The sequence below is a fragment of the Schistocerca nitens genome, chromosome 3, assembly GCF_023898315.1.
Source record: "Schistocerca nitens isolate TAMUIC-IGC-003100 chromosome 3, iqSchNite1.1, whole genome shotgun sequence".
NCBI lineage: Eukaryota > Metazoa > Arthropoda > Insecta > Orthoptera > Acrididae > Schistocerca > Schistocerca nitens.
The window spans coordinates 880,315,113-880,342,339 of NC_064616.1; the positions used below are offsets into that span (position 1 = coordinate 880,315,113).

General features: G+C 43.6%; 1 protein-coding gene across 2 annotated transcripts in view; it reads right to left on the reverse strand.

Moving 5' to 3' along the window:
• The window catches only part of LOC126248921 (glycylpeptide N-tetradecanoyltransferase 2-like), a 93,221-nt gene that overhangs the window by 60,912 nt on the left and 5,082 nt on the right, over positions 1-27,227 (reverse strand). Inside the window, exon 3 of one of the 2 annotated variants that reach the window (XM_049950415.1) lies at positions 23,673-23,796. The exons of the other annotated variant lie outside the window; for it this stretch is intronic. Within the exon in view, the coding sequence (XP_049806372.1) occupies positions 23,673-23,796 (124 nt within the window). The remainder of the gene's footprint in view (positions 1-23,672; positions 23,797-27,227) is intronic. 2 annotated transcript variants of the gene reach the window in all.

The following is a 27,227-nucleotide window of genomic DNA, read 5'->3' on the forward strand; positions in this document are numbered from 1 at the left end:
TTGGTTCTGATCTCTGCCTAGTGTGTATATTTAGTGTAGTGAGTGCTCCTATATAAACCAGTAGTTGTAACTCTTCCATAGTTGTGTATTCATTTATTTTGTTGTGTATGATTGTGTTGATAGTTTTCATTGTTGTTTCGACTTGTGGGTTATTTGGCAGTCTATGCAAGAATGGTCTAATGTCTGTATTTGTGTCTTTGTATTCTATATATGTTAGCTGAAATTTTTCTCCTATATCTAACATCTGTGTCACTTCGTGTTCTATTTGTGCTTGTTCTGGTGGCTGTCGCAAGATTTCGTTTTCCTCTGATTGTTTAATTGATGCATGTTGTTCTTTGTTTGTTTGCTCTGGGATGTTTGAGTCCATTACTCTATTTTCTTCTTCTTCTGTTTGCACATTATTTTGTTCCAGTATTTGTTGTACTTGTTGTTTGATGTTTTCTAATTCTGACTGGGGTATCCTGTTATTTTTGATTATTACACAGATCTGATCAGCTAGTCGTTGTTCTCTTAAAAATTTTAATTCTGGGTATCTGGTAATAAATGTTGTGTATACTTGTGATCTGTATCCAGTTGTGTTGGTTCCTAGGTTTGTTGCTTGGTAATAACAGAACATGAGGTGTCGATTAACTTCATCTGACCATCTCATCCTCTGTCTTTGTTTTCCTTCTAGGGTGGTTGCAGGAAGCATATCCTGCAAAACACCTCTATTTGGATTTAAATCATTTTCCAGTTGGCTAGCAGTGTCGTTACCGTTGTGGGCAGGCATAGGGTTCAAGCGTCGTCCCCGACCATGACGGCGCTTGTCCGAGGCTTCTTTAGTTCTGTCCTGAACCAACTAATCACACTAAAAGGGGGGTTAGCCCTATTAGTGGTTTGTTCTTTTCGTCGCCTTTTACGACTGGCAGAACATACCGGAGGCCTATTCTTTTCCCGGGCCTCCACGGGATTTATTATTGTTATTATTATTATTATTATTATTATTTCTTCACTTTCTCAGACGTTAAGTCTGGTTAAAAACGGAGTGACACGGACCTTGATCAAGCGTCACTTCCTTTTAACAGTACGGTATATGTTATATTGCATTTAGGAACTTTCGGGTAATTGAACATGTATCAATAATTACAGATTTCTGTAGTTGTGTGTGTCTATATATATATATATATATATATATATATATATATATATATATATATATATATATATATATCTAAAAAGAAAGATGATGAGACTTACCAAACAAAAGCGCTGGCAGGTCGATAGACACACAAACAAACACAAATATACACACAAAATTCAAGCTTTCGCAACAAACTGTTGCCTCATCAGGAAAGAGGGAAGGAGAGGGAAAGACGAAAGGATGTGGGTTTTAAGGGAGAGGGTAAGGAGTCATTCCAATCCCGGGAGCGGAAAGACTTACCTTAGGGGGAAAAAAGGACAGGTATACACTCGCACACACACGCATATCCATCCACACATACAGACACAAGCAGACATATTTAAAGACAAAGAGTTTGGGCAGATATGTCAGTCGAGGTGGAAGAGTAGAGGCAAAGAAGTTGTTGAGAGACAGGTGAGGTATGAGTGGCGGCAACTTGAAATTAGCGGAGATTGAGGCCTGGCGGATAACGAGAAGAGAGGATATACTGAAGGGCAAGTTCCCATCTCCGGAGTTCGGATAGGTTGGTGTTGGTGGGAAGTATCCAGATAACCCGGACGGTGTAACACTGTGCCAAGATGTGCTGGCTGTGCACCAAGGCATGTTTAGCCACAGGGTGATCCTCATTACCAACAAACACTGTCTGCCTGTGTCCATTCATGCGAATGGACAGTTTGTTGCTGGTCATTCCCACATAGAATGCATCACAGTGTAGGCAGGTCAGTTGGTAAATCACGTGGGTGCTTTCACACGTGGCTCTGCCTTTGATCGTGTACACCTTCCGGGTTACAGGACTGGAGTAGGTGGTGGTGGGAGGGTGCATGGGACAGGTTTTGCACCGGGGGCGGTTACAAGGATAGGAGCCAGAGGGTAGGGAAGGTGGTTTGGGGATTTCATAGGGATGAACTAACAGGTTACGAAGGTTAGGTGGACGGCGGAAAGACACTCTTGGCGGAGTGGGGAGGATTTCATGAAGGATGGATCTCATTTCAGGGCAGGATTTGAGGAAGTCGTATCCCTGCTGGAGAGCCACATTCAGAGTCTGGTCCAGTCCCGGAAAGTATCCTGTCACAAGTGGGGCACTTTTGTGGTTCTTCTGTGTGGTATATATATATATATATATATATATATGTTTGGATGTAGCTGTATTGCATTGATGTACTGGTGGATATTGTGTGGTATGACTCCTGTAGTTGATAGTATAATTGGTATAATGTCAACTTTATCCTGATGCCACATGTCTTTGACTTCCTCAGCCAGTTGCATGTATTTTTCAATTTTTTCTCCTGTTTTCTTTTGTATATTTGTTGTATTGGGTATGGATATTTTGATTAGTTGTGTTAATTTCTTCTTTTTATTGGTGATTATGATGTCAGGTTTGTTATGTGGCGTTGTTTTATCTGTTATAATGGTTCTGTTCCAGTATAATTTGTATTCATCATTCTCCAGTACATTTTGTGGTGCATACTTGTATGTGGGAACGTGTTGTTTTATAAGTTTATGTTGTAAGGCAAGCTGTTGATGTATTATTTTTGCTACATTGTCATGTCTTCTGGGGTATTCTGTATTTGCTAGTATTGTACATCCGCTTGTGATGTGATCTACTGTTTCTATTTGTTTGCAAAGTCTGCATTTATCTGTTGTGGTATTGGGATCTTTAATAATATGCTTGCTGTAATATCTGGTGTTTATTGTTTGATCCTGTATTGCAATCATGAATCCTTCTGTCTCACTGTATATATTGCCTTTTCTTAGCCATGTGTTGGATGCGTCTTGATCGATGTGTGGCTGTGTTAGATGATACGGGTGCTTGGCCTCGCTTATTCACCTTGTGACTTAACAGGTGGCTATTCCTTATTATTATTATTATTATTATTATTATTATTATTATGTACTCTACAGCTGACGTGTGATAATAAAAATTAACAGGTTTTGTTCTAATGAAAATTCATCAGCAGTCTTTGTAAATAATTCTCACAGAATTGTGACAATATCATGGCTGTGCAGCTTTTCATGTTATATGGGATAAGTAGACTTTTTGAGTCACGATATTGGACAATTCTGTGAGAGTTAGTTACAGAGATTGTTGGTGAATTTTCAGTGTCATCTGATGATTTTCTATAGAAAGAAACAACTTTTCGCATAACAAAATACAGCTGTGGTAGTTTTTATTAACATTACGGAACAGAAGTGAGGACAGAGTTGCAGTCTATGGGTATGAAGAGTTACAATTAGTTCAGTCAGTCATCACTGTGAAATTATCCCGGATTAGTCATGATTATTGCAACATTTACACAGAAATTTCAAACGAAACTTCACTGATCACTAGAATATTTTCTACTTGTCATGCAACTAAAAGATGTCATGCCTCTTGAGTCACAATGTCACCTGTTACTGTTTCTATGGACAGGTATCATCACACACTAAGACTGCAATTATTACATCAAATTAAAAACTTACATACAAATTTTTCATTAACAAGGATTCAACTGCACACTAGTCCACAGGCAGAGGAAAGATACTTTAACATCTGAAGGACAGTACTTTCTATTAGAGAAACATAATCTGTAGGAGGTAAATCTTGTATACAAGACGTGTATGTGTTCACTAAGAACTATATTGGAATTAAAAACTTATCTTCATGCAATGTACATTATGTGGAAGAATTGTCATTCAAAAGAAACCACACATTACATATAAATTTTTTTTTAAAGGAAAAAGAACACAAATAAATGAAAAAAGGAAGGAAAATTGAAAGGTTGAACATCCCTCAACCAAAATCTCACAAGCAAGCTCAAGCTTGTATTAGGGAAGGAAATCAACAGTGCTCTTTTTGAAGGTACAAGTAACTGGTAAGAATTTCAGTTATTTCACAAAATAGTAATTGTGATAATTACAACATTTGGTCAGGCCCCAACTGTCAAGCAGCAAGTTACGGATTTAGCTTTTACTATGTTTTCTTAGTAGTATATTCCTTAAATTCAGTGCATGCCCTCGCAGCAGGACCAGTAGCAGATGGTAACACATTTGCACCACTCGAGGCAGAGAGCAGAGGGCAGAAGGCATAATTAGAGATTGGCAATTTGGCCTCGCTTATTCACCCTGTGACTTAATGTTCCTTCTCCAGGGTCCGAGCAGGCACATGGAGGCCGAGATTTGCTATTTATTGGGAGCTTCAAATGCTAGGTGTGTGATGGAGGCCATAACAGGGTTCAGGGCTGGGAAGAAAACCAATGTGCACTTTGTATGTCAGCTGGGGGGCCTCATCCAAGATGTGGAGGTGGCCTTACCTGCTGCTATTGAGTGTGCAGGGTGTAGTTAAGTGCAAGTTGTGATGTTGGCACCAACCACACCTGTCGCTTTGGTTCTGAGGCCATTCCCAATTCATAGAGGTGGCTGGCCTCGCACATTGAGTGCGAGCAGAGCTCGCAATTTGCAGCATTGTTCCCACAGTTGATCGGCTCCTCTGGTTTGGAGCCAAGTGCAGTGTCTCAACCAAAGTCTTCATTGACTCTGTGACAGTCTTGGCTACAGATTTCTGGACCTGTGTTATCAGTGCAGAATTGTAGGACCCCTTCTTGATAGCTCAGGGGTGCACTACACAAAGGAAGCAGCTACTTGCTAGCAGAGTACTTGTGGAGTGCACATGGTGGTTTTTTACACTAAGAGGTAGTTTGAAGTTCTCTGGTGAACACTTGCCAGATGAAACGCAGATAGTGAAACCAGACTGCACTGAGTAATGATACTTCGACTATTAAAATTTTATTAGTAAACTGTCAAAGTATTCATAACAAAGTTTCCAAATTTACTGCCCTCCAGGAAATTTCTCATGCTCCAACTATTCTTGGAATCGAGAGCTGGCTGAAACCTGAAGTAGAAATCTGAGATATTTAGTGATCCATGGAACATGTATCGAAAAGACAGATTAAATGCTATAGTAGGGGGGAGTGTTCATGGCAGCTGACTAAAATATTGTCTGTGTTGAGGTCGAATTTGAGTGTGGCAGTGAGGTTACACTATGTAATAGAAAGTATCCGGACACCCCCAAAAACATACATTTTTCACATTAGGTGCATTGTGCTGCCACCTACTGCCAGGTACTACATATCAGCAACCTCAGTAGTCATTAGACATCGTGAGAGAGTAGAATGGGGCACTCCGCGGAACTCACATACTTCGAATGTGGCCAGGTGACTGGGTGTCACTTGTGTCATATGTCTGTACGCAAGATTTCCACACTCCTAAACATCTCTGTGTACAAAGTTTCTGATGTGATAGTGAAGTGGAAACATGAAGGGACATGTACAGCACAAAAGGGTCCAGGCCGACCTCGTCTGTTGACTGACAGACTGCCGACAGTTGAAGAGGGCTGTAATGAGTAATAGGCGGACATCTATCCAGACCATCACACAGGAAGTCCAAACTGCATCAGGATCCACTGCAAGTACTATGACAGTTAGGTGGGAGGTGAGAAACTTTGATTTCACGTTCGAGCAGCTGTTCATAAGCCACAAATCACGCCGGTAAATGCCGAATGATGCCTCGCTTGGTTTAATGAGTGTAAACATTGAACGATTGAACAGTAGAAAAACGTCGTGTGGAGTGATGAATCACGGTACACAATATGGCGATCTAAGGGCAGGGTGTGGGTATGGCGAATGCCCGGTGGACGTCATCTGCCAGCGTGTGTAGTGCCAACAGTAAAATTCGGAGGTGATGGTGTTATGGTGTAGTCGTGATTTTCATGTCACAGCACAGGCCTACACTGACGTTTTAAGCACTTCTTGCTTCCCACTGTTTAAGAGCAATTCGAGGAGGGCGATGGCATCTTTCAACATGACCGAGCACCTGTTCATAATGCACAGCCTGTGGCGGAGTGGTTACACAACAATAACATCCCTGTAATGGACTGGCCTACACAGAGTCCTGACCTGAATCCTACAGAACACCTTTGGGACATTTTGGATGCTGACTTCGTGCCAGGCCTCACCGACCGACATTGATACCTCTCCTGAGTGCAGCACTCCGTGAAGAATGGGCTGCCATTCCCAAAGAAGCTTTCCAGTATCTGATTGAACGAATACCTGTGAAAGTGGAAGCCGTCATCGAGGCTAAGGGTGGGCCAATACCGTATTCAATTCCAGCATTACCGATGGCGGGCACCACGAACTTTCAAGTCATTTACAGCCAGGTGTCCAGATACTTTTGATGACATAGTGTATCTGGTTGCACATAACAGTTCCAGGTGAAATCAAGTTAATTGTTGGATGTTTTCACTGGCCATCCGATTCCAATGGGACAGTTTTAGAGATGTTCAAGGGAGTCTAGTCAGTAGCATGGAAATCCCCAGATCAGTGATTTATATTTACTGAGTATAGACTGGGATGTCTATGGATTTACTGCAAGGGATGAAGACAGTCTTGTGAACTGCTCTTTAACATGTTTCACAAAAACATGCCAGAGCATCTAGCTCAACAGCCCATGAGCACTGGAAATCTTGAGACCTTGTAGTTACAAACAGGCTTGACCTTATTGATGGCATCAGTATAGAGACAGTGATTAGTGGTCACAGTATCATAGCAATGATGGTCACTAAAGTTAATAAAGCCATCAAGGAAGCTAGGAGGGTATTCTGCTAGCAAGAGCAGATAAGCAGTTGTTGGCTTTCCACTTGGATGATGAACTGACACCACTTAGTTCTCGTGTGATGGGTGTACAGGTATTATTGGCAAAGTTTAAACAGACTGCAACTCGTGCTCTTGAGAAGTGTGTGTTGAATACATGAATAAAGAAAGGTAACAACAAAATTCAGAAAATGTTGTGGAATCAATGGCTGTTGCACTCTCAGATCAAAAGAGAACATACAAATGATGGAAGGCACAAATTAGTAGAAATTTATGCACTTGTAAAAAGATGCACACACACAACTACTATTACCATCATACCTTAACAAAAGCTCTTGCTGAGAACCCAAGAAAATTCTCGTCCTATGTAAAATTGTTAATCAGGTCTAAGGCTTCTATCACGTCACTTGTAGACCAGTCTCGAGTGGTAGTAGAAAAGAGGAAAAGGAAAGCTGACTTTTCCCCAAGACAAAAAAAGCTCTTGTCCATGAACCAGCATGGTTTTAGAAACCATTAATCATGCGAAACTGAGCTTGCCCTTTTCTCACATGATATCCCGCCAACCATGGATGAAGCGCATCAGGCAGAATCCACATTCCTAGATTTCCGAAGAGCATTTGACATGCTGTCCCTTTGCAGACTGTTAACAAGGGTACTAGCATATGGAAAAGGTTCCCAGATATGTCATACTTCTTAGGTAACAGAACCCAGTATGTTGACAGAACCCATTATGTTAACAGAACCCAGTAAATTGTCCTTTACAGTGAGTGCATCAGAGACAACGGTATCGTCTGGAGTGTCCGGGAAAGAGCGATGGAGTACCTGTTATTTTCTATATACATCAATGATCTGGTGAACAGGATAAGCATTAATTTACTGCTGTTTGCTGATGATGTTGTTGTGCATGGGAAGATGTCATCATTGAGTGATTGTAGGAGGATAAAAGACGACGTTTATTAAATTTATAGTTGCTGAGGTGAATGGCAGCTAGCTCTAAATGTAGAAAAACTTAAGTTGATGCAGATGAGTAGGAAAAACAAAACCCTTATGTTTGAATACAGCACTAATAGTGTGCTGCATGACCCAGTCTCACTGATTAAATAGCTAGGCATAGCATTGGAAAGCTAAATGAAATGGAAGAATCGTGTAACTATTGTAAGAAGGAAGGTAAATGGTCAATTTTCAGAAGGTGTGGTTCATTTGTAAAGGAGAACATATATAAGAATGGAGTGCAACCTATTCTTGATTACTGCTCGAGTGTTTGTGATCCGCACCAGGTCAGATTGAAGGAAGACATTGAAGCAATTCATAGGTGGGTTGCTAGACTTGGTACTGATAGGTTACAACAACATGAGAGTATTACAAATATGCTTGGGGAACTCTAATGGGAATCCTCGGATGGATCGGCATCTTTAAAAGTGACTAGAATGATTCTGCTGCTGCCAGCATAATTTCATGCAAGAACCGTGAAGGTACGAACAATTATGGCACACATGGAGGCATATACAGCCATTTTTCCCTCATTCTATTTGTGAGTGGAACAAGAAAGGAAATGACTAGCAGTGGTACAGGCTACACTCTGGCATGCACTGTACAGTGGATTGTGGAATAAGTAGATAGATGTACATGAAGAAATGAAATGAGTACTACAACACGATACAGCCTTACACATACATCAAACTACGTGAGTTGCTGACAGCAAGCTAAATAGTAACAAAGACAAACAGAAATGAAAAGAAACATTGTTTCTGATTACTAGTCAGAACAAATGGCTCTGAGCACTATGGGACTTGACTGCTGCGGTTATCAGTCTCCTAGAACTTAGAACTATTTAAACCTAACTAACCTAAGGACATCACACACACCCATGCCCCAGGCAGGATTCAAACCTGCGACCATAGCGGTCGCGCTGTTCCAGACTGTAGTGCCTAGAACCGCTCGGCCACTCTGGCCGGCCTAGTCGGAACACCCGGATATGTATACAGCTGTTCAGTCTTTAAGATAGTATTGTGCAACAGCACATCCATGTGTGGCATGCCGGGCATGATGTGGGTGGGGGTGAATGAATGCTGATTACAAGCTGTGGACTCAGGCAAACACTTAACAATTCAAGAGAGCTTTACTGATCTTGATACATATGACATAGCAAGACAGGCATGCCCCTTCTTGTTGACACTGGCTGGGGCTGTTGCACAGGTGGCAGCTCCTATCTGGCACTGCTGCTCAGCCGGCACCTCATGCTGCTGAGGCCAGCAACCTCTGTAGGCCATGGCTGTCGACATCTGCAGCGTGCCGCATTATGCTGTTATGGCGTTTCACTAGAGAGATAGTGCCTCGACTCCACACATGGCTGCGGTAGTGGTGTGAGGAGACTGCTGTGCCTCGGTACAACCTGCCGTCCTCTGACGGACATCAGCCAGCAGTTGGTGTTCTGGTACTGCGTCCTGCTAGCCACTCGGCACCAGAGTCTGAGTCAGCAGGTGGAGATGGCAGAATGGAAGGACAGACACCAAGTATTGTGAAGGATTTAGTGCAGATGGCAAGAGCAGCCTGGTCTCGAACACGCTGTTTCTGCTGGTGGAGTCCAGTCGTCTTGCTGTCTGACATCATTCTGGCACTGTGGAGATACTGTTGGTTTCAGGTGATGAATGATCACTTTCTTAAAATCCAGACTTAGTTATATGTCTCCAGTGCCCATTTATTTCACTAAAACCGGGCATCTAGTGATGTTGCCATAACAAGAGACTTGCCCTGGTGTGGTGACACCAGCCCCGTGCCTCACGGCTAGCACTGTTTACCACTGAACTCTGCTATCCTTACTGCGCAATGCGCTGGCACCCACATGTCACTACCGACCCGCAGCTGCTTACGTAATGCTCCATGGCACTTCTGATGTAACCAACTCAGACAGCGAGATGGAGTAAACACAACTGTCCAAAATCAATACATACTTGATGCCCACACTGCTGATGGTGCTGCAAGCTACGAGTGGCTGCCACAAGGCAAACGTTGGAAAGAGGCCATGCCCTTGAGGTGACCACTGCATCACCTGGTGGAATCCTGTGGCTGGCCTGCCTGATATAAGCAGGTGCTCTGCAGGGAATGACAGTTCTTGTTGGTGCTCCATATGATCACACATTTTCCTCCATTTCCTTCCTTTGTGGATAGTGTTGACCAGTGGACCACGTATTCACAACAACGTCTCAACCATAATTTTGTGGCATACCAGATAACCAACACCGATTGGAAGCAATCCTTTTTTCTGTCATGATCCTCTCAAGATGTGTTAGTTTTGCTCCACAAGTTATCACTTACAGTGAATCCCAATACTTAGTCATTTCCTAGTATTTGCACTTTGTCACCAAATTAGGGGTGTGGACGCCAGTCTCTGATGGCGTGTGCGAGATTGGAATTCTATTGGTGGTGGAAGCTGCCATCAGAATCTTAGATGGAATGGGTCACTGAACTTTGCAGCTATAGTCGTCATGCTTTCAACTTCTCGGTGGGTACTTGTCGAAGATCATAAGCATATTCCATGATCCAGGATTCTCTTCTTCAGTTTGCACTGGATAGGTAAGTGTGCACACAAGCTATGAGCCCTGCTGATCCTTTCTTGGACAAAATTCTCAAGATCACTACGGCTTTTGAAGCCACATGCAGTTGACCGTAGAGGGGAGTCTTGTTTTGCCACATCGGTCCTGACAGACAGGCCAACAGTGCACACGCTGCAAGAAAGCACCAAGAAAACTGGGGCACAACCCAACATTCCGAGTAAACAACTTGTTTGGTCAGCAACACATCGAGTGTTCCCAGTCATAGTTCCTTTCTGGAGGTTGCATCACCTTCCCTGTCTGGCAAGCACATGGGCAGTGTATTCTCCCCTGTTTCTACTGGTATTCACATCACGCTGCACCTGATGGGTCTGGCAGTACCATTCCAGGTGGGTACTGGTGCATCTTCTTCAAGCAATAGTTCTATCTATGTGATGCTGGGCTCTCCTCCAGTGTATCCACATTAGGAGGAGGTCACGGCATATAGTGGTCATGAAATTCCAGTTTAGGGTGTGTTTTTGATGGCGGTCTCATAAAAATGTGCCCTGCATGCTTTCATTTTTTGTGGTTTCTTCCAGCACAGTGAAATACATTTTTGGGTTAGATGCCTTCAAGGAATTTGGTTTTTCCATTTCTGATAATATCCAAGTATTTCTGATGATATCCGAGTATATTTGGATATTGTGTTCCAAGGCATTAGAGATTTGATGACCTTTTAAGAATTGTTCGCTCCATGTTTGGGTTGGGCAGCATCTGTCGAGGTACATCTTCACTTGAGGTCAGGTTCAGCTCCATGCTTTGCATGGGTGCACCTGTTTCCTCATGTCCTCCACGGCACGGAGAAGACAGAATTGGACATGATGGCCACCCTCAATGTGATCACGCCAGTTTCTTATGGTATTCCAGTCAGTGCACTCCCCCCGCCTTTCACTGTCAAAAAACTGGATGGCTCTCTCAGATGGTGCAGCAATTTTAAGGCTGTGAATGACCAGTTGATCACAGATTCTTTTCAAATTCTATGACCAGAGGACCTGTTCTCCAGGCAACAGAATGGAGACTGTTATGCAAAGACTGATCGGTCAGACACATATTTACAGCTGCTGTTACATCCAGATTCCTGTGAGCTGCTGGTGCTTAACATGCCCTTTGGCTTGTATAGGTACAAACAGCTTCCATTTGGAATTGCTAGTGCCCCAGTACCTTCAGAATTTGCACTCCTTGTTATCTTGCGTATCAGCTGAGGGCCTGAAATGTAACCTCAATAAGTGTACATTTATCTAGCCCTCTGTGGAGTACCTTGGTTTCCTCCTCCATAAACAAGGCATGTGTCTGACCAAAGACCACATCAAAGACCACATGCGGGCAATCGACATGTTCCGCCCCAAACTCTGGAAGAACTACAGTCCTTTCTATGGAAGATTAGCTATTATGATTGTTTTATCCCACAGGTTGCTCAGTTCAGCCCCCCCCCCCCCCGCCACCACTCAATGTTCTGACTAAGATAGGGGGCTCACTTCATGTGTAGTCACCTGTGTGTGAGGCAGCATTTCAGGCACTAAAGCTGGCTCTGCAATTGACGCAATGCCTCATCCTGCACTCGCCAGGACAGCCCTTTCTCCTTGCCACTGATGCCTAACACCCTGGAGTTGACACAGTGTTCTCCCACCAGGACCATCATGGCTCCAAACACTAATCTGCTTTCATCTCCAACTACTTGCAGATACAGAAAAAGGCATTCGCTATTGTCTACACAGTGAAAAGTTCCATACCTATCTGTACAATGTGAAGTTTCAGTTGATTGCAAACAAGCCATTACACATTGTTTGGTTTTCAGCCTGGATTCCTAGACAAAACGGCACAAAGGCTTCAGTGTTGGGCATTGTTTCTGTCTGTATATACCTATGTATATATCTGTATATACCTCATACCTTCCAGTCACAACGCAAACATCAGCACTCTGTATTGTCTGCCGGCAGGCACAATCTCAAGTTTGAAGCTCAGGAAGTCATCACTTTTCAAATAGCCTCCGACTTGTCACTGGTCATTCAGGAGTTCCCCCCTGATGCTCAGCTGTCACAGCTGACATGGGCAAACTGCACACTCCATTCCATTGAACAGTGGATTCAGGATGGTTGACCTCAGGGATTGCTCACAACCACCCACAGTGCCCTGAAGACATACTTTACCCTCTGGCCACAACTCTCTCCATGATAGACTCCCCTTCCTTCAAATGGAACAAGATTGGCCTCAGGTCCTTATTCTGCTAGCTCTGCAGTCCAAGGTCCTTGATCTCCTACATGACGGTCACTGGGGTGTTTCATGTTTAAAGCAGCTGGTCTGTCAGCATGTTATTGGCTGCCTGTCAAAAGGGACACTGAGTCAATGGTTCACGTGTGCCCATCAGCAGCAAGCTGACCCCTGGCAGACCTTTGGGAATGTCTCCATATTGACTTTGCCGGCCCATTTTTCGCAGTGGAAATGGTACATAGTGGTTGACTTGTTCTCCAAGTTTCCTTACATCCACCCACTTGCCTCTACATCAGGAAATGTCACTACGGCCTCCTCTCACATCTTTGCTACTGAGGGTCTCATGTTGACTATTTTCTCAAACAATGGGGGCCATTTTCCAAGAAAATGGCTGACAGGAGACCCTTAGTTTACATCCACACTATTCGCCCGTTATTGTAAGCTCCAAGGGATCACAGAGCTGCTCACCACCCTGTTCCACCCACAATCAAACAGGGAGGCAGAATGTACAGTGCAGGCTTTCAAGGAGATAGTGTTGACCATGGCACACACTACTTCCACGGATGAGGCCCTCACACTATTTTTTTGCCCTCTATCAAGCCACTCCCATTGCTAGAAAGGGCCATGCTGAGAAGAGCCATGCTGAATTACCACATTAGCAGCCACTGTGGACTTCCCTTACACTGCTGTCTCCACCAGAACCACAGCTCCTCCCCCCCCCCCTCCCCTCTGCCTCAAGCCGTCTCTGCCTCCAGCTCTGTGTCCTCGTGTGGGCACAATCATTCAGTCATTGTACGTCCTGTGTTTCTGTCACCAGATGTACAATTTCTCTGCTGGGGCCATCTTTGACTGTGCCACCACAACCAGCTACATTCCCGATAGCCGCAGCTGGTGTCCCCAGCCATGGATGCCTTGCTGTCTCACCCTCTCTTCGCCTCTCCAGCCATCAGCTCTGCTTTGCCCCGGCCAGGCCCTCGGTGCCCCGGAGGTAATGGAGTGGATCCTGGCACCTCTGCCTTTCTCCATTTCAGTTAGAGCAGAGGCAGCCTCCAACTCCAGTGGACGCACTGTGCACAGCCATGCCTGCTCCTGACAGTTCTAGGATTTTAGACATTGATATGCAGCATGGCCCGGACTACGCCTCATCAGGGCCACTCCCAGACCCCATACTGTCTGCTGTCCCGCCATCCCTCATCTCAGCCCACACCATAGGGGCTGCTCCCACCCCTGTGTACTGTCTTTGGAGAGGGGGAGGGGGTGGTTGATGTAACCGACTGACAGCAATATGGAGTTATCACAAATGTTCAAAACTGATACATACTTGATGCTGGCTCTGCTCATGGCACTGTGAGTGGCCGCTGCAAGACAAATGCCAGAAGTAAGCCATGCCCTCGAGGCAACTGCCGCATCAATTGGTGGGATCCCTTGGCTGACGTGCCTAATATAAGTAGTCACTCATCCCAGGAATGGCAGTTCTCATTGGTGCTGCATATGATCCGCATATTACGCCAGCTGCCTTGTGGTGACAACTACTGCCTTGGACCCTTGGGAAGTAATCCAAATAGAAGAGAAAACAAATCTGCTACAGTGACTACCTGATTGTATGAAGTTTCACGTTTACAGAAAACCGTTCTGGAAAATTTGATGCATCTATTAAAAACAAAAAAAGCTTAAAAAAATGGTAGTGTCATCAGACAACTTTAGTCCACATGAAAGCATTGCTGTGCAGCATATCATTCTGGACACTACTTTTGTAAATATTTTGGGGGTAAAACAGACCACTCACCGAACAGCAACAATCTAGAGTCATCAATTAACACTCACAAAAGAGAAGTAAAACTTTCTAGCTTTTGTAAGTAAAAGCTTTCTCCAGCTAAGATACAAGTGCATGTACGCCTGTGCCCCTACAGCATACCAGCTGGATGCACAATGCAGGGATTGCAGTTTTGCAAGTGGACTGATGGGATGGGGATTGTGTCGGGTGGCATGGGTAGAGCAGGAGAGAGGTGGGAGGTAGGATGAGGGGTTGGGGTGGGCAGCTTCAGCTTTGAGAGAGGCAGCTGGCTTGCTGGCTATGAATGCAGGGAGGGAGGGGTGGCAGGTGCACAGGCTAGGCACGTGATGCACGTGTGCCGGAGCTGGTGGGGATCAGCACACAATGAAGGTGAAGCAGAGATGTGAATAGAAAGGGATGTTAGGACAGACAAATAGAGAATTGTTAGGAGGAGGAGGAGGAGGAGGAGGAGGAGGAGGAGGAGGAGGAGATTAGCGTTTAATGTCCCGTCGACAACGAGGTCATTAGAGACGGAGCGCAAGCTCGGGTGAGGGAAGGATGGGGAAGGAAATCGGCCGTGCCCTTTCAAAGGAACCATCCCGGCATTTGCCTGAAGCGATTTAGGGAAAACACGGAAAACCTACATCAGGATGGCCGGAGACGGGATTGAACCGTCGTCCTCCCGAATGCGAGAATTGTTGGGGTGGGGGCAATGGGTTAATGGAGATTGAAGCCAGAAATGTTACCAGAGCAAAGGCTGTATTGCAAGGGTAACTTCCATCTGCATAGTTCAGAAAAGCTGGTGGTAGAGGGACAAATCTGGATGGAACAGGTTGGGAAGCAGCCATTTAAATCAAACATTTTGTGCTCCTTGCAGTACCTTCTTTGCTCTCGTAATCTTCCTCGCCTCAACCTTTGTTAACCCGCAGACATCACACTCTCCATCCAACAGTTTCCCCTCCCTGTCCTGTTAGTCCCTTCCAGTTCATGTATCTGCATAACTTTCATTGTGTGCAGCTCCCCACTACCTCTGAACACCAGCGCATTACATGCTTAGCCTGTGCACCTGCCACCCCACCCTTCTGCATTCCTAGCCAGCAAACGGGCAGCCTCCCTCTGACCCACTAACTATTCACCCCACCTCCACCCTGTCTTTCTGATTCCCTCCCCCCCCCCCCCTCTCTCTCTCTCTCTCTCTCTCTCTCTCTCTCTCTCTGTCTCTGTCTCCCCCCTTATCCCCCTCACCAGACAACTCCCACATCAGCCCACCTGTACGCTAAAGTGAAATGCTTACATTAACCTTGTTGCTACGAAACATCTCTCTGTATGTAATGTCTTTTGTTGTTGTCCTAAATAACATGCTGTAAGTAAGTAATTGGGTACTGTTATTGCACATCTTATGACTCCAGAAATGCATTTGTGTGCATTTTATGATTTACGTAGTTTGTATTCTACTTTAACAATTGTCCAGTATGTTCTCATGTGGAATTTTTGCAGCTGCAAATCTGAACTGTTTTACAGGGCTACAATGGACTTCCACAGCATTGAGAAACTGTGTGGGATTGAAAATTGGACCATATGGACATTTTCAGCAGAAACATATTACGTGCATCAGGTGGCAAATTCCAGGTGTTTATTGGCGATGAGCAAAAACCAGCAGTTTTGTCAGTGGGTGCTAAAAACATGGGACAATGCTGATGATGCAGACAGGTAGATCATCATTACAACTGTTGATGCAGGAGTCATGGCATTGTTGGTTGGGTGAGATATGTGGAACAAGCTACATGCTGTGTTTGAACAGATTGAGTGATGATTGATTAATTGAGAGAGTATGCAATCAAACGACGAGGTCATCAGTCCCGGATTTCCAAAGGTGGTTACATAAGAAAGTCTGCTAAAAATGTTAAACACACACAGTATAAGCATAAAAGATGAGACCAAATCTAGACACTGGAAAGGGGAGGGGGGGGGTGGCAGTCATGGGGTCACAGACCGTAGAGACTGCAAAAGGAGTCTCTATCACAACCAAACGGCCCCTGCTCCAGGACTAAAGGAGAACCTTATGTCTGGAAATAAAAATCACTTTCACGGAGGTAACCGAGGACCAGGTCAACCATCTGTGGATCGTCCGCTAATATTAAATTTAAGGAAGCAGGAAGACTATACTTAGCACAAAGTGTCGAAAGAAGGGGACATGCCACTAATATGTGATATATCGTCAGTCTGGCACCACAACTACATTGTGGGGGCGGGTCGTTACGTAGGTGGAAACAATGGGCGAGTCGGGTATGGTCAATGCGTAAACGACTTAAAACGGTGGACTCCTTCCAAGAGAGGCGGAAAGAAGTGCCCCAAACTGCAGTAGACTCCTTGATTGTGTGGAGTTTATTACTATGAGCACTAGGACTCCAGATGGCATTCCACTGTTGGGCAAAGAGATTTGACACAGATCCGCATATCCGCAGTTGGAATCATGAAAGGAAAAGGGGGTAAGTATCTGCTGCTCTAGCCAAACGGTCAGCCAATTCATTCCCTGGGATTCCCACATGACTCGGGACCCAGAGAAAGACTACTAAACAGGTGGCATGTTCAAGGGCAGAGAGAAGGTCATGGATGGCAGAGACCAAGGGGTGATGAGAGTAGCATCAATATATAGCCTGAAGGCTGCTCATGGAGTCTGAACAAATTAAAACACTGTGGAGGGAGGCCTGAGAAACAAAAAGGAGGGCCCTGTAAATGGCTGGAAGCTCTGCTGTAAATACACTACCTGATCCTGGCAACAAATAGTGCTCGAAGCTGGTAGGAGATGTGAACGTGTATCCCACCTTCTCAGTAATCTTAGAACCACCAGTGTAAAAGACGGTGGCACCCTGGAACTCTGCAAGGATGGCACATACAAGATGCTGGTAAACCATAGGAGCAACAGAGACCTAAAGACCCTGGAAGAGAGCGGTCCTATCCGTGGTCTAGGCACCATCCAAGGGGGGGTATGGGAGGAAAGACATGGGGCGCAGTCCAGTGAGTGAAGATGGAGGTCCCAGCAGAGGGTAGTGAGACGCATGCCAACTAGCAATCCCACCCGTGGACGGGTGTTAGGAGGGAGACATCCCTCAATGGCGAAGAGCACAGGGTATACAGGATGGTCAGGGAATTGGCGAATGGCAACTGCATAAGAAACAAGGAGTTTGCTCCGTCAGATGTGTAGGGGGGAAATCCCTGCTTCTGTGAGGAGACTATCAACAGGACTAGTGAGAAAGGCAGCAATAGCCAGACACACCCCACAATAAGGGACAGAGTCAAGGAGCTTCAAAGTGGAAGGCACTGCTGAGCCATAAACCTGACTACCATAATTGAGTCTGGACAAAACCACAGCACAGTAAAGATGAAGAAGAGTGCAATGGTTTGCTCCCCAAGATGTGTGGGCCAGGAGGCGGAGAGCATTAAGCTTCCACATGCATGTAGTCTTTAGATGGTAAATGTGGGGCAGCCATGTCAGCAGGAGGAAAACTGGAAGCCTAGGGCGGTGGCCCACGTAGAGGCCTGTCTCATGGCGCCTTGGAGCTGGCACTCAGCAGACACCATTGAGTGGGAGCTGCACCAGATGCAAAAATTGTCAATGTACAATGCCGGGGTAACCAGAGGCCCAACAGTGGTTACAAGCCCATTTATGGCAATAAGGAAGAGCATGACACTTAGCACAAAACCCTGTGGGATACCATTCTCCTGAATATAAGGGAGGCTGAGTGAAGTGCCAACTTGAACCCGGAAGAGCCGGTAAGACAAAAAGTCGCGTATAAAAATCAGAAGGGGACCACGGAAACACCGGTGATGGAGGGTAACTAAAATGTAATGGCGCCAAGCCATGTCATACGCCTTATGTAGGTCAAAGAACACTGCGACAAGGTGCCGGCGGTGAGTAAAAGCCTGTCGGATGGCTGATTCCAATCGGAGTAAATGGACGGTTTGAGATTGCCCTGCCCAGAAGCCACACTGATATGGTGACAAAAGGCCCCGAGATTCTAGTACTCAACATAATCTGGAGTTGACCATCCTTTCATGCAGTTTAAAAAGCACATTTGTAAGGCTAATGGGGTGGTGGCTGTCTAAAGATGTTGGGATTTTCCCAGGCTTAAGGACAGGAATAACTATACTGTCTCGCCATTGTGACAGAAATGCACCCGTGAGCCAGATGTGATTGAAGACCCTGAGGAGCTGTTGCCTCTGGGGAACATCCAAGTGTTGAATCATCTGACTGTGAATGGAGTCTGGTCCTGTGGCTGTGTCTCGTGAAGAGTTAAGAGCCTGCACCAATTCCCATTCAGTGAAAGGAGCATTGTAGGGCTCATAGTGGTGCGGGATGAAATGGAGAGGGGTCAGTTCAACTCTGCGTTTCTGCTGGAGAAAGGCAGGAGGGTAGGAATCTGACAACATTACCATCACAAAGTGTGTCACAAGGTGTTCTGTGAGGATCAATGGGTCAGTGCACAGAGCTCCTTGGATGATCAGACCCTGGACAGTTGACTGTTGCTGGCAGCCCAGAACACTACGGACCTTCGACCAAACCTGCGATAAAGAGGCATATGTCCCCAGAGAGGAAACATGGCGCTCAAAGCATTCCTTTTTATTCCACTTGATAATGTAACGAGCCTTGCACGGAGACACTTAAAAGTGAGGAGGTTGGTCTGGGAGGGGTGTCGCTTAAATCGCTGCGGCGCCCGTCAGCGGTCCTGGAAAGTGACATCCTTGGTCCACCACAGTACTGGCTGATGACAAGGGGACCCTGTGGATAGGGGGACAGCAGTGCCAGCAGCAGGAAGAAGAATGACAGTGATGCCTTGCACGACTACATCAATAAAATTAGAGAGGGAGGTGTCAAAGCGGACAGCAGACATGTATAAAGGCCAATTGGCCCTGCGGAATGCCCAACGTGGGGGCCTGTCTGCCTGGATAATGTCACTGGGAAGTGGTCACTGTCATAAAGATCATCATGGGATGACCAATGTAGGGAAGCCATGAGGGCAAAGGAGGAGAAAGCGAGATCGATAGCAGAGAAGGTGCAATGAGCGGCACTGAAGTGGGTGGTGAACAATCGTCAAGGAGATACAAATTGAAGTCCACGATAAGTTGGTCGATTAGGATACCCCGGCCCATTGATGTGACACTCCCCCACAGTGGACGGTGGGCATTGAAATCCCCAAGGAGGATAAATGGGGGCGGGAGTTGCTGAATTAAGGTAGATAGTGCAGCATAAGCAAGTGTCCTACCTGGATGGAGGTACACATTGCAAATGGTGATTGCCGGAGTCATTTGCACTCTAACCGCTATCACTTCCAAGGTGGTATGTAGGGGAATCCAGTCACTAAGGACATAGGAGCGAACCAAAGTGAAGACCCCCACCAGATGCTATACCAGCGCCAGCACAGTTCTGACATAACGCATGATAACCACGTAAAGTGGGAGAGTGGTCGTCACGGAAATAAGTTTCTTGGAGAATAAGACAGAACACAGAATAAGAGGAGACAAGACGCTGGATTTCCGGTAGGTGACGATAGTAGCCGTTGCAGTTCCACTGAGTTCCTCATCAGTTTGCAGGGTGAGGTCCCCATGAAAAATGACTCCCTGGACCATACTCAGAGATGGGTGAGGAGTGATTGACACTTTGAAGTTTGCCAAGACGATCACAGGCACTAAGAGCTCCGGATTGGGTGGCAGAAGAAGCTTTGATTACTAATAGACTCCACTTCACCAAACTTGTCCTCGATATTTTCCACAAAAAACAATAACTTTGTGGCGGTGAATGTTTCCCCACCTGTCCTAGTACAGAGGAAGTAATGGGGAAAAGGTTTGAGCCCAAGGCAGCGAGAGCCTGGCCCTCCTCCCGTGGTGTAGCCAGGGAGGGGAAGTCTGCCGGGTCATAAGAGACAGCATTTAAGGATCCTTCACCATTCGAAGAGACGGCTGTGTGAGAATGGCCAGCTTTTTGCAGCTTGATACACTTCATACACCAAGCATTCACCCTGATACCACCCACTCCGACCAGAGGCACCACCCAGCCACAGCAAGGGCTCTCTGGCACGTCGGCCGTTGTCAGGAGTTCCGATGCTCCAAGAAGACAAGCAACCACTCCTTGGCACACACGGGGAGGGAACAGCTCACATATCAGTAGTGTGATCCCTGTGTTGTCAGGGGGCTCAGCCCTATGGGTACATAACAGTCCCACCACACGGACAGGCTACACGTGCTACAACCTCACAGGGTGGAAGGGGGCTACAGTGGGAAACTGAGAGGGGAAGGGAGAGGGGAGAGGAATCCACACTGTAGATGCTAGGGAGGAAAATCTGCCCCATATGGCTCACACTAAAAACAGGAAATTTTGAAGTGGAGGTCAAACCTCAGACCGAAATGCCAAAATGGTGAAAAAATAGGCAAAAGGAACAAAATAGCAACCAAGACAGGAAACCACGGGAGTAGCCATGTCGACATAAAGCAGAAGGCCGAGAGAGGGGAAGGAGGAGGCAACGGGGAAGGAGTGGGGATAGGGAGGGAGGGGGCAGGGAGATGGAAAAGCAGCTAGGGAATGAAAAATGAGCTGCAATAGCTCGGGGCCCCATGTGCACCACGCACGAACTCATGAAAGAACCATGAGCCCCCTGGGGGGTGTTTGAACAGAAAAAAAAGCAAGCCCCACATTCTCCTTGGTCAGAATTTGTCAATTTTCATATAATTAAAAGTGATGACATGGTGATACATCTCGCTCATTTTGAAAACTTGGTACTTCGCATGCAGCAACCCAACGTGAAGCCTGATAAATCACTAACGGTTTGAATACTTGACACACTGCCTGACACTCATGAAAGCCTATGACAGTCATGGTGGGCACAATCTGAAGATCGACAGATACTAAAACATTTAATGGATGTGTTAACATCTGATGATGATCATCATGCTTATCAGAGGAATGTTACTTTGTCAAATGAACACAAAACAAATCAACAAAGAGAAGCTTAAATGTTTTGGTTGTGGCGGGTTTATACATTATAAAAAATGTTTCCACTTGTTAAATAAAAACAAAAAAGTATCCGTAACCAAAATGAAAGTGAAATGTCTGACAAGGCTTTGATTGGTGAAGTAATGAGCACAGAATTAGACAAGAACTTGTGGATCACCAATTGTGGGGCAACGAATCATATGACTAAGAAAATTGAGTGGTACGTATTGTTCTCTAAGTTTGCAAAATTACTGCAGATACGTATGGGCAGTAATTGAACTATGAACGCACTAGGAAAAGGGACCATTTATTTTGAAGATTTTGTCAATGGAGAGTGGAGCTACGCCATATGGATAGTGTTTTGTATACTTCAGAAGGATGAAGAAACCTTCTTTCTGTTATCACATGCTATGAACAATAGTTTAGACTTTATTTCATCAAAACACAAGGGCGAGTTCTGAAGCAATGGCATTGTTAAAGCCATCAGAGTGACAAAACAAATTCAATCTCATAATCCTGAGGTAAATCTTACATCAAAGGATCCTGCAAATTTTTCATGAATGATTGGGTCTCAAATCAAATGCCTTGTTCAGCAATTTTTGAAGCAATGTGGTGCTGAAGTTCAGGACTTTGGTGAAGAATTTTGCAGAGCATGTGTTATGGGGAAGCAGCATCACAGCAGTTTTCAGTCATCACAGTAATGTACTACACAACTTGGAGAAGTGATTCATGCCGATTTCTGTGGACCTATGGAACACAAATTGCTGGGAGGAGCTCAATATTTTCTGTGATTTACATGTGATTTTTTTAAGTTGTGCATGGTAAATTTTCTCAAGCATGCATGTCCTAAAGAACACAGCATCGAACTTTGTACACATTGTGAAAGACAGACATGGCACAAATGTATTTCTTGCCAAAGCCAAGGGAACCTGATGAGAAAACTAAGTAAGTCCCTGCCTGTGTGGGAATCACATCAGGGTTTGAGTCCTCGTCTGGTACAAATTTTCATTTGTTTCCAGTAAATTTTATAGCTTAGGTAGTTCTGCATTCGCAATTTGTGAATACACTTTCTGATTTAATAAGAATGTAGATCATCCGCAGTGCATCAAACTTTATAGACACATCACTAATGTATTTCATGTATGTGGCCTTGTTTGCATGGAGAAAAAACAAAGATCATTGCAACTCTTCATCGATATTTAAACACTGGAAGTCATCATTCTGCAGTGACAAGACATAAGTCGCAGCATATATGCCTAATATTGTGTATCCACCACCCTCATCAGTTCAAGCTGGCTGAAATGCTTCAATGTGATGTTGACAATATGTGAGAGAAAAATATGTGGAGAAAATTGAGTAATATAATTTCCAACAACGGATCCCAGCTCTTAGTTCTTAGAGGTAAAAGATCTCTAGTAAGATCAGATCTTCATACAACATCTCATAAATGCTTGAGCTGATACAGAGAAAAGATGTCCGCCAAGGTAGTGTTTAAAATTCACCAAAATATTAAATATTTTAATATTATTTTGTAGTGAGTGAATGAAATATCTTACTACATAATCTTATTACTCACCTGAACTATATATTGTTGCCAATAAAGATTTATGGCATCAAGTACTGAAGGTCACATTCTCATTTCACCGTTAGCTTGCAAAACCATCACTAACTCTAATCAAGCTACTTGTTTCAGATCATTTACAAGCCAAGTGGCTATTCAAACTAACAGAAACTGTCACCTCTGCTGTGGTCTTAAAAGAGGCACTAGGATGGGGTTTATACTTATTCATACTTAATGGTAGCCGATGAGTGTCTTACTGTCCTTTCATACATATGTGGTAGTGTCTGAATTAAATTTTGATATCAGTTTAGCCAGAGTGACTTGCTAATTTGCTTTGGACAACTTTATTTACTTTGAACACAATGATTCAAGAGTAATGGGTCATGGCACTGTTCATAAGATGGGGTTGATATCTTGAATGTCATAGTCTCAGAAAATATAATACACTGAACCAGGAGTCCTGAATCATGCACAGCTATGAATATCACTTACCACCATTCAGATTCATGTTGTTCTAGCACTCGTACCTGAAGAACACTTCCAGTTTGTCTTCATCAAATACAAACAAAGGACTGACATACAACATGCTTTCAAAAAATACTTAACAGTTTATATTTTCCTCTGTATCACATACTGTCATTTCAACGTATATTTTGTACAAAAATTGCTACTAAGTGCCTAGGAAATTGTAAATGATGGTGTCTGTCCACTAAGTTCACAACTTACTTTCTGTTAACCTTCAAACAAAAATCAAATCACATCAATTACCTGGAGAGAGATATTACATCCTGCCTGAATTTCTTCTTCTATAGCAGAGTCATACGCCTTTTTATCAGCTTCTGATTCTGTAGTAATTATGGAATTTTTCTTCCTCCGATTTCTTTTCTTCGCACTGTGCAGGCAGCAAAAATATTACGTCAAGATAAAAATGTAGTAGAATTCATGCAATTACCATATGTGAAACAAAGTGGTGGTGTTTGCAGGCATAACAGTATTACTAGATCAGTTCTAGCTTACTAATCTGCATTTCTGTGTAATGTTTGTGCACAGTTTAGAGTGGATGTTTGTTATGCATTATCACGTCAACTTAGAGGTAGCCAATAACAGGATATTTTGGGACAGCCAATGACAAGCTCTTAATACGCTGCTAACATTGTATTGTTGGTCAACCTTTCACTAACTCCATATTTCTGATTTCTTATGAAATACAGAATCTTGGTTGGGGTGACGGACTGGTCTGTCTGAGATGTACATTAGGATGGAAGGTGATACTATGCTTTAATTGACTGTGAGCAAAAAACAATATGATTTAACCCCAAAATCCTATTTTTTTACAATCCAACCACTTTTGGTTTGCATTACACACATGTTATTTTGTGATCTAAATCATATCATTATAGCATTGGCTTCTGAGAATCCATTGTTCGTTTGTTGTCCTATTACCCCTCGTCAGGCACAGCAGCTGTTATGAGTGTACACTATGAAGTAAATATATCTAAAAACAAAGATGATGTGACTTACCGAACGAAAGCGCTGGCAGGTCGATAGACACACAAACAAACAAACAAACAAACACACAAAATTCAAGCTTTTGCAACAAACTGTTGCCTCATCAGGAAAGAGGGGAAGGAGAGGGAAAGACGAAAGGATGTGGGTTTTAAGGGAGAGGGTAAGGAGTCATTCCAATCCCGGGAGCGGAAAGACTTACCTTAGGGGGGAAAAAAAGGACGGGTATACACTTGCGCGCGCACACACACACATATCCATCCACACATATACAGACACAATATTGGATGCAAAGAGAACATCCAACTTCTTGCACAAGATTCATCAGATTCAGACTGCAGAAAAATGACCTATAAACAGGGCATGGCAAGATAGGTAATATAGGGAACTTGGTAGACAAGGACACCCAAGTGGCTAATATTTCTCTTATGAGCTACTGCATTACTTCAACAATTTTTATTTATATAAATGACACTGAATTCTGATTTACTGAAATGTTTATAACATACACGGTGTCCCACTTATCTTGCTCACCCAAAATAACTTTTCTGATGTGTTAAATGTAAAACTGTTTCAACCAATGTTTTTTAACATCAACAAAATAGGGTATCAAGCTGGGCACCACTACCTCTTGCCCTCTGAATTCCGTGGATGAACAGAGCTAGTCGAGTTTCATGGGATCACAATTTATCAAATATGTTCTGGTCTGACAATGTAAAAATGAAAAGCAGAAAACTGTTCAGACTTATTGTGGTTAACTTTTGACTAATTATGTATCCAAACTATTTACAGTGCTGTGTTCCAGCCAAGTTTGTTTATCAGGCAGCAGTAATAGATTGCCTGCTGACATTTACAACTGCCAAAGTGCAACTCAATCAAGAAAATTGAGTTGTTCCAGTTATGAATTGTACATATTCCGATCACCATATTTTACTTAAGTACAGCACATGAAACTTCAATGAATATTTACAGTTAAGAAGGAGCTTTCTCACATAAAACTTTTCAGCAGTAGCTGTTTTATAAAAAAAAACTTTGTAATTCCCACATTAATCATACTCACATCAAAAGCCCTCCAGTTCCACATACTATCAATACAATGCCATCTTCTGCATTTCACATGCATATTGCAACCTACTGGTTTCAGAATGAGAAATTTCAACCACCATCATGCACCAATGCCACCAAGCTGCGACTCCAATCTTAATAATATAATACAGAAATAAACTAGTGAGGTAAAATATGTTACACAACCCCAACAACAATCATTTTCAGAATTGGAGTTAGTGCTGTCAAAAAAACGGGGTACATCTTTTCAGCAGGAAAATGTTATTTGCTGAAATGCAGACTGTACCAGAAAATAATTTTAAAAAACCGTGGAAGGTTGGAGGGGAGGGGGGCATGCAACTGGAGTTGTGTTCTGTCAGTGATAAAGTCAGAGATGGAGTGCATGCCCTTATTGGACTAGCATGGGGAAGGATACCTGCCGAGTCATTTACAAATGACCATCCCATCTATTTGCCTGAAACGATTTTAGAGAAACTATGGAAAACTCTAATCTGTATGGCTGGACAGGAAGCTGGATCCTCAATATCCACAAGCTTTACATATTCATTAGAAAACAAAGCAGAACAGTATCAAACACCTTGTAGATGTCATGGTATGTGGTGGTTGGGCACTAATATTTAGTACCTTCTTGCTCTAAATGATAAACTGATTAGCCAAGTCTTGCAAAACCGTTATTTGTGGAATTCATGTTTACAACTAAAGAACCAAAACATGTCATACAAATAGTCATTCACTATAAGCCACAAACAACTGTATTTTGTAACCTAACAGAATCTCTTACTGTTTTTAATTTCTTTTGCATAATTGTAAGTGTTTTGTAAAGCTCACCACATTTGACTGTAATTTTTTATTCTCCCTTCATGTAACTTTCATACTTTGTACCTGCTTATTTCTATATTTACAACACTGTCACGTGTCCCCTATCCCACCACCAGAAATCAATGGTGGCCACAGCTTCAGCTACCAAAACTTTCATTAAACAGAACTGCAGCACACCTTATGGGCCACTGGGTAGTTACAATCCACAAAGTGTTTCCACCAATGATTTCCGCAATTCCAAATGAATCTTATTCATTTATACAACCATCTTATGTTACTGAGTTGAGTTATTCTCTTACACAAATCAAAACTCACTGATTCAAAATGTATATGCACACCTGAAATTACTCACTTCACACATGGAGCAAAAGTGAACAAAAACTGTATTTACAGATTTTACTACAAGTCTCCTTCCTCTGTTTGGTCCACTCTGTAATATCCCCATAGAAACTGAAGTATATGTGGAAAACAAAAATATGACGAAATTGACGGACGTTTACATAAACCTTGAGGACTAGGAAATTGTGTGAGAAAGCTGAAGATACCGAGTCAGGGAACACCAGTAAGGTGGGAGATTAAACTGTAATGATACATGGGACCTAAGCTTTCAGGAGTAAAATAATATTTCTCGATAGGCCCCAATGTTTAGAAAGTGATTCTACACCTGAAAATACTACAATTTCCTAATAAAATAAATTTGAGTCTTAACAAGTCCTCAACCTCAACAATTGAAACAGATCCCAAGTCACCATCTTGCATTCCATAAAACATGAAAACAAGTCATAATTACTCAAATTAAAGCATACCATAGTTCTTAAACATTGATAATTTACATGGAATAATATTCCTATACCACAATTTGAGAAATCTTAAGTATATTAAAATTTGTGATTTATAAAAAGAAAATTCGGTTTCAATGCTAAGTTAAAAACA